The 18,275-nt window shown below is 45.1% G+C and overlaps 2 protein-coding genes across 3 annotated transcripts; both read left to right on the plus strand.

Annotated features, from left to right (window-relative positions):
- The first annotated feature begins 2,103 nt into the window (after nt 1–2,103).
- LOC123182851 (phospholipase D beta 1) lies at nt 2,104–7,809 on the plus strand. Its single transcript, XM_044595522.1, has 10 exons — nt 2,104–3,298; nt 3,505–3,621; nt 4,040–4,234; nt 4,448–4,696; nt 4,821–4,889; nt 4,979–5,126; nt 5,897–6,045; nt 6,159–6,320; nt 6,876–7,073; nt 7,377–7,809. The coding sequence occupies exons 1-10, from the start codon at nt 2,399–2,401 to the stop codon at nt 7,674–7,676; spliced, it is 2,487 nt and encodes an 828-aa protein (XP_044451457.1). The 5' UTR covers nt 2,104–2,398; the 3' UTR covers nt 7,677–7,809.
- A 1,347-nt stretch (nt 7,810–9,156) lies between these two features.
- Nucleotides 9,157–11,516, plus strand: LOC123182852 (probable polygalacturonase At1g80170). Of its 2 annotated transcripts, XM_044595524.1 has the most exons (9): nt 9,163–9,462; nt 9,537–9,671; nt 9,788–9,964; nt 10,075–10,101; nt 10,216–10,423; nt 10,507–10,588; nt 10,667–10,775; nt 10,847–10,966; nt 11,061–11,516. In XM_044595524.1, exons 1-9 carry the CDS (start codon nt 9,319–9,321, stop codon nt 11,316–11,318), a joined length of 1,260 nt encoding a protein of 419 aa, XP_044451459.1. In that variant the 5' UTR covers nt 9,163–9,318; the 3' UTR covers nt 11,319–11,516. The 2 variants fall into 2 exon arrangements, with proteins under 2 accessions (XP_044451458.1, XP_044451459.1); XM_044595523.1 differs by having other exon boundaries at nt 9,157–9,462; nt 10,075–10,423.
- Nucleotides 11,517–18,275: the final 6,759 nt, after the last annotated feature.

Consider the following 18,275-nt stretch of genomic DNA (forward strand, 5'->3'; position numbering starts at 1 on the left):
GCAAGCCGGTGATGCTTACATGGCAGGGCTTCGCCTCCGCTACACGATGCACATCGAGGCGGAGCACCATATGTACAAAGAGTATGCGGCGTAGAGGACATAGGTCATCGACCTCTCCAGCGACGACGACGGCGACAACGACAGCGACGACCCCGACCCTATGATCGGTGGGATGAGCAGAGCGGAGCGGAAGGAGATCGAGAATAAGTTCGATTAGCAAGTAGGTTTAAAGTTCTAGCCTAAATTATGAACTTTATTTTAATAAGTTTTATTTAAAATATTTTTAATTTACACCGAATTTCTGTTTATGTGTCGCTGATTTTTTTCCTCTGTTAGGTTTGGGGTTCGGTTAGAAACGACATTTTTAGAGTATACCCAGCCATTACTCCTCTAAAATTTAGGAGATCGGTTAGAGTTGCTCTTACACCGCCGAAGTTTCTTTGTCGGTCACAAAACCTTAAAGGAGCACCATGTTTGTGATGAATTGTGCGATTGGACACGGCGACAGGTGTAGCATACCTATCCACGGCTTTAAGATTCGGGTCTCGTAGTTGCTACTTTGCGTATTAAAAAGATGCAACTCGAAGTCCCCCTCCCCTTTCCGTAATCCTCTGATTCGTCGCCACAGTTGGAAGCAAGAAGTAGATCACTTTCCCCTCTTCCTCCTGGGATCCTCGCGCGGGCAGCTCTAGAGGGCCAAAACCCTAGCCGTCGTCGCAAGTCCCTCCCATCCATGATCCCTGGCCACTGCCGCTGACGGTGGTGGCGGCGCCCCTCCGTTACCTCGTTGAAGACATTTCTGGGATATGCTCGGACTAAATCTTTAGGGTGAAAACCTAGATTATGACATTGTGGTTGGATCCGGTGACGACAGTGTTAGAGTGTCGATCCCTTCCTGAAGGCGTTGTTGTTGAAGAATCTCATCGTCCATGTGGTGTCATGAGATGGTTGGTGGGAAATATTGAGCTTAGGTGCTCCGGGAGCTCCTGAGCCGTTCAATCTCAACTCCAACGTCCGTAGTGAGAGCTCACACAAATTTACAAGAAAGTCCTCAAGGAGTCCTGTAATTATGTTTAGGTCCCACGCATCCTTAGATGACTGTTGGAACAGAGCTCACTCTGGAGTAGGTGCTCCCGGAGCATGGGATACTTTCCCGGTGATACCAGGCATTAGGTGATACCGTGATACGGGCTCCTGGGAGCCATTGGATCTCAGGTCCGACGGATCCCGGGAGCTCTTGAACATTTTGCAAAAAGTCATCCAAAAGTCTTCAAATTTCACGTAAGTACAGTAGATTTCAAGGAGCCGTCGGATCTCAGATCCAACGGCCCAGAAGCCCGTACCACGGTATCAACTAAGTGCTGGTAGCACTTGATATTTTCCCCGGTATCACCTGATATCTTCCCTTTCCCATGGTCATTGTTGTAGTTTGCTAAGTGAACATCTGATTGTTTTGGTTTTTTCTTCTTTTTTTCCCGTCTACACATAGCTTTGGTATTATATGACTTTGCTAGTTGACGACGTTTCATGTACGTGTGAGTTGATGTTGACCGTGTGCATCCTAACTATGCAGAGGCCAGGTGTGTGCTCCTATGTTTAAGTTTTGTACTCCCTCCGTTCCATAATATAAGAGTGTTTTTTACACTAGTGTAGTGTCAAAAACGCTCTTACATTATGAAATGGAGATGGTATCTTCTTAATGCTTCATTTTAAGCAAATAAAGTAAATTATTTATCGAAAAAGATGTTGCAGCGCAGAGTTTCAGGGGCCTTCAGTGCAATTTTCTTTTTTCTGGGGTCTTTGATATACTCCCTCCATTCCTAAATACAAGATATTTTAGTTCTTCTCTATTTCTTTAGATTTGCACACATTTTAATGTGTATATTCACTCATTTTAATCTGTATATAGTTGATCTTAAAATATCTAAAACATCTTATAATTACGAACGGAGGGAGTAATTGGCAATGACAGCTGTCCTTGTGGCTGTGACACTATGCACTGCGTGAACACGAGGAATTTGTCTCAAAAGATAATTCGTCCTTGGGCCATAGACTTATAGTCGCGGAATTTTCTTGTTGAAAAATAACACTAGGAAAATCCGTCGGGGAATCCAATTGACCGCCGTGCCGGGACCGGCCGCCGTCGTGTTCCCGATTTAACTTCCATCGCATTTCCGCCGTCGTTGTCGGAGCCGAGGACTCTTCCCTTCCACACCACCGTGCGGCTGCCGCTCCTCGCCTCGTCCCCATCTCGCCGAAGAGCCCACGGCTGCCGCAGGTCCCGGTCCTCGCCTCGCCCCCCGCCCATTCCAGGCCGACTGGTCGACGGGGAGCGAGATGAAGCCGTACAGAACCAGAGGACCCCACAGCCCGAAGGCACTGGCGGAGGCGGCCGGCGATGGAGGAAAGCAGCCGCCGCCCCGGCAGCGCGAGGGCGTCGCTCAAGGTGGTGCTGCTCCACGGCAGCCTCGACATCTGGGTGCGCGACGCGGGGGGCCTCCCCGACAAGGGCGTGCTCTACAAGAGGTTCGGCGACCTCCTCGGCCTGCGCATCGTCGGCTCCGTCTCCGACAAGGTGCCCGGCGCCTCGATGACCAGCGACCCGTACGTCACCGTCCAGGTCTCCGCCGCCACCGTCGCCCGCACCTACGTCGTGCCCAACAGCGAGGACCCCGTGTGGGCGCAGAACTTCGTGGTGCCCGTCGGCCACGAGGCGGCCGAGGTCCAGTTCGCCGTCAAGGACAACGACGTCTTCGGCGGCCAGGTCATCGGCGCCGCGGCCATTCCCGCCGAGCAGCTCCTCGGCGGGGACAAGATCGAGGGCGCCTATCCTCTGCTGGATCCCAATGGCAGGCCGTGCGCTCCCGGCGCAGTGCTGCGGCTCTCCATACAGTACACCCCGGTGGCTCACCTCACAGCGTACCACCGTGGTGTCACTGCTGGGCCGGACAGCCATGGCGTGCCAGATGCATACTTTCCTCTGCGCCGTGGCATGAGGGTGACCCTCTACCAGGATGCACATGTGCCGGAGGGCTGTCTCCCGGACATCCGGCTTGACAATGGGCTGCAATACCAACATGGGCAATGCTGGCGCGACATGTACACCGCCATAATCCAGGCACGGCGGCTGATTTACATCGCCGGGTGGTCGGTGTTCCACACCATTCGCCTCGTAAGGGACGGGGCCGAGGAGGTGCCGTCACTTGGGGACCTGTTGAAGATGAAGTCACAGGAAGGAGTGAGGGTGTTGCTTCTTGTATGGGACGATCCAACATCGGAGACCATTATCGGCAGAATGGTATGAGTTACTCGTATAGAGGCCAAAACTGCTGTGTTGAGGCAATTTTGCATCCAAGATGAAAATTGTAGTGCAACCAATCTCCCAGTAATACTTATCATTCATTTGTAAATTTTAAGTTGCTAAACATGGTAAAGATAGGACAGTCTATTTTTACTTCTGATGAAAGAATTTATGTACACCTCCTAATGAAAATTTTATTATAGGATGGATATATGCGAACACGAGATGAGGAAACACGTAGATTCTTCAAGCACTCTCCGGTTCAAATATTGCTTTGCCCAAGATCTGCTGGGAAACGTCACAGCTGGGTGAAACAGAAGGTTATCCCTATTATTATGTCATATAACCATTTTGCTTATCTGTTATTGTAGATCATCTTTTGTTGGAGACTGAAAGTATTATGTTCAGTGCACCTAGCTAATGTGTGTGATTTTAGTTTGTGTGCCATCCATTATTTTTGCAACCTTAAACTTATATTATGCTGCTGTCTTATACTTCAGAATATCAGTTCTTACTATTTACTACCTCCGTCCCAAATTATAAGATGTTTTGTTAGGCTATCTTAGCCTACCAAAACATCTTATAATTTGGAACAGAGGAAGTATTATTTAACCAAGAAACTAAAATATATAGCTGCACACAATTTAAATCATTTTTGTATTTATTTTATGAAGTAATCTTGTATTGTATCAATTCTTCAGTCCCATTTATTTATGATATGAAGGTTTTGATTACTAGGAAACAGGAACAACATATAGTCATCATCAGAAAACAGTTATCGTGGATGCTGATGCTGGCGGTAATAGGAGAAAAATAATTGCTTTTATTGGAGGCCTTGATTTATGTGGTGGACGCTACGATATACCTGGGCACCCTCTGTTTCGGACTCTTCAAACTTTGCACAAGGAGGATTATCACAATCCAAACTTTGCTGTAAGTGTTTGATTCCTTTGTCATGTACTACTTGTGTTGTGTGTTACCGGAGTCTTCTTTTTTTCCAAGAGTAGGAGCCTTATGTGATGTTCGCCTTTTAATCATTGAAAGGAGATCATCTTAGGTCAGGAAGAATAATTGCATCATGTCCTCTGCTCAGTGTTTATTCAAATCTCTGTTCTGAAAGTAATTATCCTTGTCATCTGTTTACAGGCGGTTGATGCTCGTGGCCCAAGGGAACCATGGCATGACTTGCATTCGAAAATCGACGGTCCAGCAGCTTATGACGTTCTAAAGAATTTTGAGGAGCGTTGGTTGAAGGCATCGAAACGCCATGGTATTAAGAAGTTTGGAAAATCATATGATGACGCACTTCTCAGGATTGAAAGAATACCTGATATCATAAACATTAACGACACATTATATTTTAGCGACAACGATCCTGAGGCATGGCATGTTCAGGTACTTGCAAAATTCTGTAACTGAAGAATCTCTCTTTTCGAATGAGCAACTCAAGAATCAAGGGTTTTCCTTGCTTCTTGTTTCAACTTTCGGGCATTTAACTCTTTTGTACTTTGATATTCAGGTGTTTCGATCTATTGATTCCAACTCTGCCAAGGGATTTCCAAAGGATCCACGAGAAGCAACCAGAAAGGTTACTGAATCAATTAAAGCAGCAACACCGCTAACATTATGTACTGCAGTTTGCGTGTTTTTAACTAACACTCCTGTTTTGGCTAACAGAATCTTGTTTGTGGAAAGAATGTACTAATTGATATGAGCATACACACAGCTTATGTGAATGCCATCCGGGCAGCCCAACACTTTATTTATATTGAGAATCAGTACTTTATAGGTTCTTCATTCGATTGGGATTCAAACAAAGATATTGGTAAGCATGTACTTTATAGTTTTTTTTAGAAAAGGAGGATTACCCTCAGCCTAAGCTTTTTTTTAATGTACTTTATATTTTTCTCTTTGTTCTTTTACATTGACTTAATGCATAGTCACCCTCCTTTCATGAGAAGTTAGGTATGCTTAGTTCTCAGCCTAAGCTTAGACGTGCTACATGCCACAGTATCTTAGGTTGTGCCTGATTGATCGCTACAATGGCGGCTTATTACACTTTATTATTCATATGATCTGTGCGTCTTAGGCTCCGCTATTTGCCAAATTTTGCCACAAGTGTGACGCTGATTTTTAGTCACGCTTTGTCTAAGGGAGTCTTAGACTCAGCTATAGCTACGCTGGCTGTTCAAGGTTAACCAGGACACAATTAAGTTTCGGCAATATGTGGCTTGCACAAAAGTGTGGCCAATAAAATTATAGTCACAAGTGCGGCAAAAAGTTATGCCTATGGCACATGTGCTATATATGGATAATAAAACGTGGTAGGCCACACCTGTGGCTGGGAATCAAGAACATATCTAAGATTACCTAATTATTGTGGCTTGACAAAAGATAGGTGCAAGGATTGTGCTGTTGTGGACAGCCAAACAGCCATAGTTTAGTTGTGACAAAGTTAGCTTTAAACCAAAAAAAGTCCTAACTAGGGTGTAGTGTATTTTTCTCCACTTCGGATTCAGTATTCTTCTCATGGAAGTACAGAATACACCAAATTCCTTGATTGACTACTCAAGATTGCAATATGTTTTCTTTCAGGGGCTAACAATCTAGTACCAATTGAAATTGCTCTCAAAATTGCAACCAAAATTAAGGTGAACCAGAGGTTCTCTGCATACATAGTGCTTCATATGTGGCCTGAGGGTAAACCAACTGGTCACATAGCACAAAGAATTCTTTACTGGCAGGTTAGATTGGGCACCTTTATTTGTGCCATGTTACTTGTTTATTCGTTATGGAGCATCTCGGTTCATTTTATATTGTGGAATCGCTAATTTTCTCTCTTCCTCTGGCATTGTAGAACAAAACAATGCAAATGATGTACGAGATAATATATAGAGCCTTGAAAGAAGTAGGTTTGGATGATGTATATGAGCCTCAGGATTATTTGGTCTTCTTTTGTCTTGGCAATCGTGAAGCTTCTGACAGTCCTAGCGCTTCAAGCACAGCAGATAGTCCTCAGGTGAGAGAGACTGATGTCTTGTTTTCCTTTTAAGTCTGAACACATTGTGCTTGTGATCCCTGGCTATTTTGATTCATCCCAGGAAGGTTGAAATGTTTGAGTTTTCAGTTGCAATATAATAGTAGAGAAGTTAGATGCGTTGAGCTTAATGGCCTTCACCTGGAGAACTTGACAGTTCTGTGTTTGTCTCAGAAAAGTACTGACATGGTTCTATTAGCCTCTATGATCCATGATGCACGACAATGCCAGAGGTTCAGATCCTTTTTTATCTCTTGCTGCAGAAGGATGAAAGCAGGAGGCTCGCGAATACCCCCATACAAGCATACAAAAATCAGCCTAGTATAATTTTTAATTTGAGATTAACATAGGATTAACTTTTGATAGCCCTATATGTGGGTTTTGCAGGATACCCACCTGCATCCTTACATCATATGGGTTTTATTTTGAATAGCCGTGTGACATTAGTTCTGAAAGGAGATTGGTATAAGGTCTTATGAATTTTGTCATATTTTCTTTGACCTTGGACATAGTACTCATTTACACTTTACTGTTTAGGAACAAGCTAGGAAAAATAGGAGGTTCATGGTTTATGTACATTCCAAAGGCATGATTGTGGACGATGAATATGTGATAATCGGATCGGCTAATATCAACCAGAGGTCCATGGAAGGAACCAGAGATACTGAGATTGCTATGGGAGCGTATCAACCACAGTACACCTGGGCAAATAAAATATCTGCCCCTCGTGGACAGGTAATCGTGTTATGCCTCATTTTTCAAGCTCTTGCTTCTGCATAACATTTCTTGGTACTTGTAGGACTGGCATGTCTTCATTGGCTGATTGGCTCTGTTTTCTACCTGTCGTTTTTGCCATTACATGATATCAGATTGATACATTTTCTTATTATTTATTGGAATACTACGAATGACACTAGGCACTTGTGATGCCAATTCTACTACTCAGCTTTTGATGCATTTTAAGTTAGTAAATAATTTAGTGAGTTATATGACTCAGCTGATATATCTGGAATTGTTCTCTAAATCAAATTTGTGTAGGTTTACGGGTACAGAATGTCGCTCTGGGCTGAGCATATTGGAGCTATCGAGGAAGACTTCAACCGTCCAGAGAGCATAGAGTGCATGAGGCGGGTTCGACATCTCGGGGAACATAACTGGGGTCAGTTCGCTGCCAATGAGGTGACTGAGATGAGAGGCCACCTCTTGAAGTACCCTGTAAGTGTTGACCGTGAAGCCAAGGTGAAACCCTTGCCGGGATGCACGACATTCCCAGACATGGGCGGGAACATTTGTGGCTCTGTCCCCTTTACACTCATCCATGATAACCTCACAATATGAATTTGGTTGTGCAAGTATGTATAGTTGCTAGTGGTTTCTGGGGTAGCCTGGACAAGTAATTAAAATGGCTATTGTATATCTAGGATGTTGTTAAGGACGAGCCGTGAGAATTGCTAGTTATGTTCTTCAAGTAGTATGATGTTAGTTGCCCAAAACTATGATCCGAATAAGTTAAAGCTTTTTTCATACCAATACTTGGTACAAATATGATTGGATTTTTTAAAACATATTTTGAACCAAAAAATTGAATGAACAACCTAAAATTACAAATATTAATGGTTTTAACTAGCAAGATGATGTGGCCGTCGATTTTGCCATGTGTGCACTTACAAGCGGGACTCGCCCATTACCAATTGTGTAAACAAAGTTTTTTTTTTTTCAAGGAATCTTTCAATCTATTCATCAACTGTCAAGGTAATACAAAGAACATCAGAAGTAAAAATTACATCCGGATTCGTAGATTACCTACCGACGACTACAAACACTGGAGCGAGCCGAAGGCGTGCCGCCGTCATTGCCCCTCTCTCGTTGGAGTAGGGCAAATATTGTTGTAGTAGACAGTCAGAAAGTCGTCGTGGTAAGGCCCCATAGGACTAACACACCAGAACAACAACCATCGCCGATGAATAGAATCGTAGATCGAAAGGATCCAACCTGCAGACACACATACGTAGACGAACGATGACCGGATCCAGACGGATCCACCAAAGACAAACGCCGATCGAATCCCACGAGATCCGCCGCCACACGCCCTCCGGCGACAGTAGATGCATCGCCAGGATGGGAGCTAGGCTGGGAGGACCTTATTCCGTCTTCAAGAAACCGCCGCTGCCTCGTCTTCTTATCATGGCATAGACCCTAACAAAACTCAAAAAAACACCTAAAACCGGAGCTCTCCCGTCAACAAGGGCTGGCATCCACCGCACCTCCATGGTCCAACGATCATAGGAGACGAGGCGGACCGGCGCCGGCGCCGACGAGAGGCAGAGAAACCCTAGACGAGAGTTCTTCATGTAAACAGAGTTAAACGATGGATTAGAGTTAGATGCAAAGAGTTACATCAATATGCGGTGTCTCGTGCAACAAACCCTAATGTAAGTGTTATGTGCAAAATCGTCCCCAATAGTTGATGGTTTGTGCAATTTTGTCTGTCATTACCATGCCCGAAAACTCTCTTGTGTGATGCCTCACTGAAAATTGGTACTCCTCTGTCCGGAATTACTTGTGGCTCAAACTGTAGATATGCACGTTTCCCAACCCAAAATATCTGATCATTTGCCACGAGGATAACCAGTCGTACGCACCTCCTGCAGTTCTCGTACAGCTCCCCCGGACGCAAGCGCAACGCCACAGTTTGGCCCGTACAAACGCGGCAGGTCAGGTCACGTCCAACCGCCCACGTGAACCCGCTGCGCCGATGCTTTGATGCTCCGTGTCACCCCGCCCCCGGCCAGACGCCTGAAAAGCGGGCAGCGAGCGCCTGCGCCCCCGTCCTCGGCATGGCCCCCGCCGCCCGTCCTCTCGCCGCGCCGCGCCTCGTCAAATGTTCCTCCGGCCCGTGACCCGCAGCAGCGGTAGCAACCACTAGCGCGGGCGTGGCACCAACAAGAGCAGCGAACCCACCTGCAACGCGGTACCGTACATGGCGACGGCGATGGCTCTGCTCCGTCTCGCGGCTCTCGCCGGCGCCGTCGCGCTCCTCCTGCCGGGCGCCGCCGAGGCCCGCATCCTCCTCTCGCTCGACGACTTCGGCGCCGTCGGCGACGGCACTGCCGACGACACGCAGGTACGTACGTCCATGCGAGAGCATGCCTCCACCTTGCTCAAACATGACACTGTCTTTTTGGCTCTGCTGTGCAGGCTCTCGTTGACGCATGGACGGCGGCCTGTGCCAGCACCAACGGCCACGTGGTCATCCACGTCCCCGCCGGCAGGTCGTACCAGATCTGGCCGGTGACGCTCGCCGGGCCCTGCAGGGACGAGATCATGATCTTCGTACGTCCCTTCCTTCCTTCCTGCCGCCGCGTGCGCTTCTCTTGTCCGGCATGCACGCACCTGCATGCGCGTTTTCGCTCATCGAGTCTTGGTTTGTGCCCCGGCGGGCGGGACAGGTCTCCGGGAACATCATCGCGCCGGACAGCCCGGAGGACTGGGAGCGGCGCGACGGCGGCAAGTGGCTGCACTTCTTCCAGGTGCAGGACCTGACGGTGAGCGGCGGCGGCGTCATCGACGGCCGCGGGCAGGAGTGGTGGGCGCAGGCCTGCAAGGGGAGGCACCGCAACGACAAGGTATGAGAATGAATGTTGAACTCACTACTTGTTTCATCACTGTATGATTGTGCGTATCACTATCACACAACTGAAGACTGATTTGTTTTACTCCAATTGTGTCTCTGCAGCATTGCACAGCCCCGGAGGCTCCCAAGGTGAACTCCTCTGTCCCGTTTGACTACTCTGAATGTTTGCTCCAGTGGGATCAGGGGACATCATTTGCCTTTTCATTTATCACTTTTTTCTTTGTTCTTGGCGGATGCATGCAGGCGCTTCACTTCGAGGAGTGCCATGGGGTGCGGGTGCAGGGCGTGACGCTGCAGAACGGGCAGCAGCAGCACCTGACCTTCACCCGCTGCTCCAACGCCAGGGCCAGCTTCCTCAGGGTGGCCTCGCCGGAGAGCAGCCCGGGCACCGACGGCATCCACCTCGTCAACTCCATCAGCGTCCACGTCAACGACATCCACATCGCCACAGGTGTGTGTTCGATCCGTCAATGGCATTCTGCATCTGAAGAAGAAAGGGGTTTCCTAGCTAACTGAATCTCTTATTTTGAGCAGGTGGCGCTTGCGTGTCCATGGTGGGCAACTGCACCGACGTTCGCCTCAGATACATCTCCTGTGGACCTGGCAATGGCATCAGGTAGCTTCTTAGCTGACTCATCAGCAACTCCATTGGTAAATGCTTGTCTGCTCATTGCTCATGCGTTGGATCTGTCAGTATTGGGAGCATAGGCGAGACCCCGGTGGCTGACAGGCTCGAAAAGATCGAGGTCGACACCATGTTCATCGCCAACACCTCCAACGGCCTCCTCATCAAGACCTGGCAGGCAAGATGGATCTAGCAGTAGCTCATCATGAACTGCAGGAGCTCATCATGAACTTGTGTTGTCTGGATCAGGATGGCTGCGGCTACGCGCGCAAGGTGAAGTTCGCCAACGTGGTGATGAAGAACGTCTCCGACCCCATCATCATCGACCAGTACCGCTCCGAGCACCCCATACCCTGCGGGTCAACCGCGGTACGATCTCTGCTCGCCTGACGGACAAACACGCCGATCGATGTCTGAAACAAACTTTGTGGTCTGCTTCTTGTTCTTGGGCGCATGCATGCAGGCGACGAGGACGGTGGCGGTGGAGAAGATCGACTACGTGAACATCGCCGGCACGTCGGCGTCGAAGCGGGCGGTGACCTTCTCCTGCAGCGACGTCGTGCCGTGCAGGCAGGTGTCGCTCAAGGACGTTAACCTGAAGCGGCTCAGCGGGCGCGGCGCCTCTGCCTACTGCCGCAGCGCGTCCGGGAAGGCCGCCGGCGTCGTCGTCCCCGAGTCCTGCCTCGCCGGAGCCAGGGCCGCTGGCGTCGAGGAGCAGTGAGCCGTGAGGTCTCGACCGGGTTCTTGGTCTCACTGTGATGCTCCGGCATGAATAATCCGGCCGTGTATTGTACTTTGTATTACATATTGTGATGTACTGTACTCCCGTACCGCCGTACGTATTCGGGACTGACTATAGGTCAGTCGACTGAAAAAGTAAATTTGGGTCAGTCAACTGACCCGAACTCGTTTCAGCTAACTAGGCGAGCAGGCCTGCCGGTGTCACACTCCGAAATTAATTAGCTTTCGAGGAATTCGTACGGGCAGCGCTGACGAGTGCACATGCACAAACAACGTACCTACATACGTACAACAACACTGCTAGCTAGCTACATTCCTCTTCTTCATTTTTTTTCCTTTCGGATCGAAAGCCTTAAGCATGGATGCATCTCAAGTACTACCTCCGATCCTTTACGCAAGGTGTATTATTTTTGGCATGGCCACCAAGGCACGGAATTATAGACATGTTAGGACGAAATTACACTTGGCAAATTTGGATTAGTCGACTGACTCAAATGAAAACATATAGTGATTTTTTCCATTCGATTTACATATAAATTGTGCATTTCTATAATATGCAATAAAATGAAATAAAACTAAATAATAATAATAGTTTTTCTAAGAAAGAATGAATGTGACAAAACTTTAAAAAACTTGCACAAAACCTTGCACTAAAATTGCACCTTTTGTAGTATGCAAAAAAAATATTACAATAGTTCAAATTTCGCACTCTAGTATTATTTAAGCACATACGTGTAGTACCTACATGTATACATTTTATAAAGATGAATGAATTAGTGACATTTTGTAAAGAAACAATAAATGATATAATTGCACAGAATGTACAAAGAAATTGTACCTTTTCATATTTAAGAATAAGCACATAATATTGTAATTCCTAAAAAAGAAGTTTTCTTATAAGGAATGAATTAGTGGCATTATTATTGCCCTTAAAAAGGAAAAAAGAATAAAAAGGTAAAAATAATGATTTTTATGTAAAGAATGAATTACTTTTATTGGTATTACCGTTTAAGAAGAAAGAAAATAAAAACAATGACAAAAGTTGCACAAAATTTACACAGAAATTGCGCCTTTTTATAATACATAAGAACAAGTGTATAATAGTACAATTTCTGTTGAAAGACGTTTCCCAAGTAGGAATAGATTAATGACATTGGTATTACCCTTAAAGAACAAAGAAAATGAAATAAAACTAAAAAAATCAAAAGAATGAAATTTTTCTCGGAAAAAATGAATTAGTGGCATTTGTATTACCCTTTCAAAAAAAAAAGAAAATGAAAGAAATAAAAAAATAAATTTTGCACATAATTTACACAAAAATTGCACTTTTCATAATATGCGGGAATATGCCTTTTGAAAGAAATAACAAATCAAAAGGTTGCAGGGAACGGCTCGCTGCCTCACCCTCAGCGGAAGCGAGCCAGCATGCCGCCATGCATGTATAGACACAAACAGTACAAGCTAGCTAGGGGCTATCGTATCACTACACATATCCCATGCATTTGTGTAGTTAAAGAGAAATGCAAATATATAAAGAAAAAGAAAATTATAAATAAATAAATAAATAATGGCAAAATTTGCACACATTTTACATAGAAATTGTGTTTTTTTATAATAGGCAAGAATAAACCTATAATAGTAAAATTTTCATAAAAAGGAAATTTCCCAAGAAGGAATGAATTAATCAAACAAAAACTTAAAGAAAATAAAAATATGAACTTTTCTATGAAAGAATGAATTAGTGGTTTTGGTATTACCCATTAAGAAGAAAGAAAATAAAAAATAAAATCAAAACAATGATATTTTCTAAGGAAGAATAAATTAGTGACATTGGTGTTACCCTTTAATAAGAAATAAAATGAACTAAAAACTCAAACAAAAAATAAAAAAAATTGCACACAATATACACAAAAATTGCACTTTTAAAATATATGCAAGAATAAGCATATAATAGCGAAGTTTTCACACAAAAAAATTCTAAGAAGGGATGAGTTAGCGGCGTTGGTATTGCCCATAAAGAGGAAAAAAAATATAATGATAACTAAAAAAAATTAAAATAGTGAATTTTTATGTGAAACAATGAATTAGTGGAACTGGTATTACACTTTGGAAGAAAGAAAAGAAAACTTGCACACAATTGCACTAAAATTACACTTTTCTGTATCATGCAAAATATACTCATATAATAGTACAATTCTTTCATACATTTTATAGTATTTGTACGCATATATTTTACAATCATCCAGCATCCAAAAACACCCACACGCAAAAAATCCAACTAATAAAAAGAAGAAAAATAACAAGCAAAACAAATAAGAACAGAAAAAACAAAGGGAGAGAGGGCTGGGGCGCACATGTAAACTTGCGCATGACTTTGCACCGAAATTGCACTTAATCGTAATATGCAAAAATAATCATATAATCATGAAATTTTGGCACATATTATATAGTATTTGTTTGTATATAATTACACTCAGCCAAAAACCCACAAAACAAAAAAATCAATAAAGGACAGAAAAAGGGTAAAATAAATACGCATAGAAATAGAAAACAAAAATAAATAAACAAAAACACCAACAAAAGAAAGAACTAAATTTCCTAAGGAAGAACGAATTAGTTGCATTGGTATTACAATTTAAGAACAAAGAAAAGGGCAAAAGAATCTAAAATAAACACTGACAAAATTTGCACGAAATATACATAAAAATTGCGCTTTTTAAAAATATGCCAGAATAAGCATATAACAGGGGAACTTTTGCAAAAAACAAATGAATAGTGGAATTGGCATTAACATTAATTACAATGAAAATGAAGTAAACACTAAAACAATATCAAAATAATGACTTTTCCTGAAAAAGAATGAACTAGTGGCGTTGGTATTTATTTTAAGCGGAGAGATTTGGAAAAAAGCTTACGCACAACTTTGCACCGAGATTGCACTTTATCATAAAAATAATCATATAATCATGAAATTTTAACACATATTATATAGTATTTGTATGCATATAATTAGACTCAGCCAAAAACCCACAAAAACAAAAAATAACCAATAAAAAAAGAGAAAACAAAATGGAAAAATGCAACCCAGAAGAGCCCAAGAAGCAATTCGACTGACCCAAAATTGGGGTCAATCGATTCCACACAATCCAACTCACCACCAAAATTACACTGAAAAAAAAGAAAACATCACACATCTCAAAGCAGAATCAAATGGTCACAAAATCGACTGACCCAAAGTGAAAATTTCAGCTGACTGACGTATAGCTAAAACGTACGTATTCAGGCGTGTTGTATTTTCTTGTACGAAATGTGCTAGTAGCAATTTTCGTCGTTTCGTGTTGGGAGATCCTTTTGGAGGGATAAAGTTTGTGCTGACTGTTCGCAGCGATCTAGGGGCGACCAGTCTTCCACCAGCCATGCTCCTGACGACCTCTTGATCATCTCGGTGGTGAGGGGTCGTCGGATCTCGTGCGTCTGGATCCATGTAGCTATAAGGTTAAGGCTATGTGTCCACTTTGAATCTTCTATCGTAAACGATTCTTTAAGGGAAAAAAGGCAATACTCTGTTTTGTACTCAGTGATGGATATCTACTTCGTTACTACTCCCTCCGTCCCACAAAATAAGAGCATTTTCAAAAACGCTCTTATATTATGGGACGGAGGGAGTAATACGGCGGCAGATGATCTCGGCCGCTAACGGGGGCATGTGATGGTGAGTGATGCGTCAAGAGCTTCACCGCAACTACCCCCTCGTCTCGCTTCATTTGGCTCCGATTTATGTCCTCGGGATCCGCTAACCGTATTGGTGGATTCTTCTCCACAAGAGGAGGCCTCGATGATCCACTAGAGATCTATTCTCCAAAGGAGAGGGATAGATATGAGCAAAGCTCTTTCTAGTTCATAGTCTATGCTTTGCTAACTCTAATTTGTCCAAGGGAAGGGGGAATATAGTCTAGGGGGAGAGGGATACATGGCTCAAAACCCTAGTGGCTCCGCACAGGCAGTAACGGATGTCCAATGGCTCACGGGGTATCAAATGTTCGGTAGTCATCGAATGTACGGTGGCTCGCTTGGGCCCAGACATCTGGTGTATGCTAGAAGTGTGGTAATATTCGACGATTTCCGTATTGGATAGGTGTCGCCGGATTTCTCGTGCTGGCCGAATGTCATGTCCTACGGGAGCTAGCGGATGTCCGGTTCGCACCATATATCGGCCGCTAGAAGTCTTCACCGGGTGTACCTGGGGCTTCTTCACACGCTGCACCGGATGTCCGGTGGTTGATGCACAACAACATCTTCTCCACTTGCATCGCTTGCTCTGCTTCCATGCCGTCTTTTGTCCATTGTTCCTAGCTTCTCCATGGCCATCTTCTAGGTACCTAATCACACATAGCATTCCCAACTTAGGTAGTAACCATGTCTCACATGTGGAGGAAAAGGGATTCACTTAGGAGCGTTCACCTCATGTTGAATGGCGGGTGCACGAGCTCTTGACAAAGGTCCATTTGGTGCTTGGGGGTTGGTGTAGTGTCCATGGGGAGATCATAGGGTGCTCCGCACCATCACCCCCCCTCCCGCGCGGAAAGATCCACTCTTGGATCGTGAACCTCATCACCATGGTAAGATGTCAAGTCCATGACATTGAAGACGTTGCTCACGGAGTACTTGCCCTGTGGTATGTCGATCTTGTATCCGTTGTTGTTGATGTGTTGTAACACCTTGAATGGATTGTTCGCACGATGTATGAGCTTTGACTTGCGTTCGTTGGGAAAGCGATCCTTGTGAAGGTGAACCCATACGAGATCTCCGGGGTTGAATACCACCGTTTTCTTTGTTATGTTGATCTTGGATGCGTGTCGTGTGACTTTCATGCTGCTCTATGGTGAGCCTTGTGTCTTCGTGCATCTTCTTCATGTATGTGGCACAGGCACTCGCATCCATGTTCGTGCGCTCTTGGAATGGATGCGGTAGGATGTCCAATGGGGACAAAGGGTTGAAGCTGTACACCACTTCAAATGGAGACTTGTTCGTAGTCATGTGCCTTGCATGCTTGTAGGCGAAGTTTTTGATGGGTAAGCATTCCTCCCACTCCTTGATGTTCTTCATGAGAACGATGCGAAGAAGTGTAGATAGCGTTAGGTTGACCACCTTGGTTTGGCCATCGGTTTGAGGGTGATCTGCCAAAGAGAACATGAGCTTGATTTCGAGCTTAGTGCATAGTGTCTTCCAAAAGTAACTCAAGAACTTGACGTCACTGTCGGAGACAATTATGTTTGACACTCCATGAAGATGCGATATTTCCCTACAAAAGAGATTTGCAACATGTGAAGCATCGTCTACTCTGTTACATGGAATGAAATGTGCCATTTTAGAAAAGCGATCCAAGAATGGTAAGATTCGGACATTGCCGCTGCCCGCCGTCGATCAGAAGCGCCGATCCGCGCCGCCACGCGCAGTCTCGAGCCCATGGTCGTGACAGCTCTTCCTCCTCCCATTGCGCTGTGTTTCGCTTCCCGATCTCCCACCGTTGTCATCATCGCAGAGGAAATACCACGCCATGCGCCAACGAGCGTGGGGACATGGGTGGCGGAGATCACCGATCGTGAAAACCATGAGTAAATTTGGATCGGGTCATTCCAATTTGGACGTGGGTACCTAGTAGCAATTTTCGTCCGCACCGATCGGCATATACCTCGTCGTAAAATGTTGCTCACTGACCCACGGATGCGGCGGTCAAAGCCAAGGCAACCCGGATGGCGAAGGAGCAGCAACGTGTGGTCCGTCGACTGTCCGACATCATCTCCTTTGACGATGACTACGCCCCTCCCGTCGCCGATGCCTACATCGAAGGATAGCCGCACGGGCGACCGCAAAGGCAAGGAAGCGGCACGGAAGTGGTGATGTCCCGACGACGCTCTCCGTCTCCGATTTACTCCCCTCGTGATGATCTAAACGCTCTTATATTTGTTTACGGAGGGAATAGTATTTAGTTAGTTCAGTTTTTAACTATGTTAACGACGATGAACTAAGACTTTTGGTCCGATTGACTGTGTTTATATGCTCGTATGTTATTTAGTTTTAAGTATGTTGTTCATCAGTTCATCTATATCTGTATGATGATGAACATAGATAGTTTCTCACGTTGCATGGATAGTTTTGATAGGTGACCCATAACTGTGTGCAGACTCTGAGGAATCCAGTTGTGGACGTGGCCATATGAGGGGTGACCGGTCACTATCCGTGGACATGGCTGGGCCGGTCCGTGGATGTATAGGGGTTGGATTTGGTATATCCGGTTGTAGATACTCTAAGAGCATTGGCTGTGCGAAAAAATGCTTGTCTGGGGCCTTTTGGGCCAAAAAAAAGCTTCAACAGATGTCCAATATCTGTTTGGTGCCTAATTTAATTTTTTTAAATGCCCTAAATTTTGCTAGAAGTGATGTATATTTGTGGCACCACTGACGGCTGCCAAAAAGAAAAACGGTTGTAGCGGAAAGCCATCCGCCAGTGTGAACTTCCACGTCACCGCACCGCCTCACCCTGCCTCCGCGCCGCCCGATTCCGGCCACCGGTCACTGCCACCACCACTCTGTCAGGCACCGTGAACTTTGTTGCCACCCTCCGCCCCATCCCACCCATCAGCGACCTCCTTCGGAGCACCTTGACATCGTCAAGCTCGCAACGCGGAAGCCATGTCCTAGCGATCGCTCGTCCTCGCCGAGCTAATTGGTAAAAACATTTGGAATGTGCTTATTTTTAGAGCACCTTAACCTGATCATGTGCATCTTGTTCTTAACAAAAGTAAATCTTCTTCCTTGCAATAGGTGCAAAGACTTGGTGAAGGAAATATGCCCTAGAGGCAATAATAAAGTTGTTATTTATATTTCCTTATATCATGATAAATGTTTATTATTCATGCTAGAATTGTATTAACCGG

This window comes from Triticum aestivum, chromosome 1D (genome assembly GCF_018294505.1).
Source record: "Triticum aestivum cultivar Chinese Spring chromosome 1D, IWGSC CS RefSeq v2.1, whole genome shotgun sequence".
Lineage (NCBI taxonomy): Eukaryota > Viridiplantae > Streptophyta > Magnoliopsida > Poales > Poaceae > Triticum > Triticum aestivum.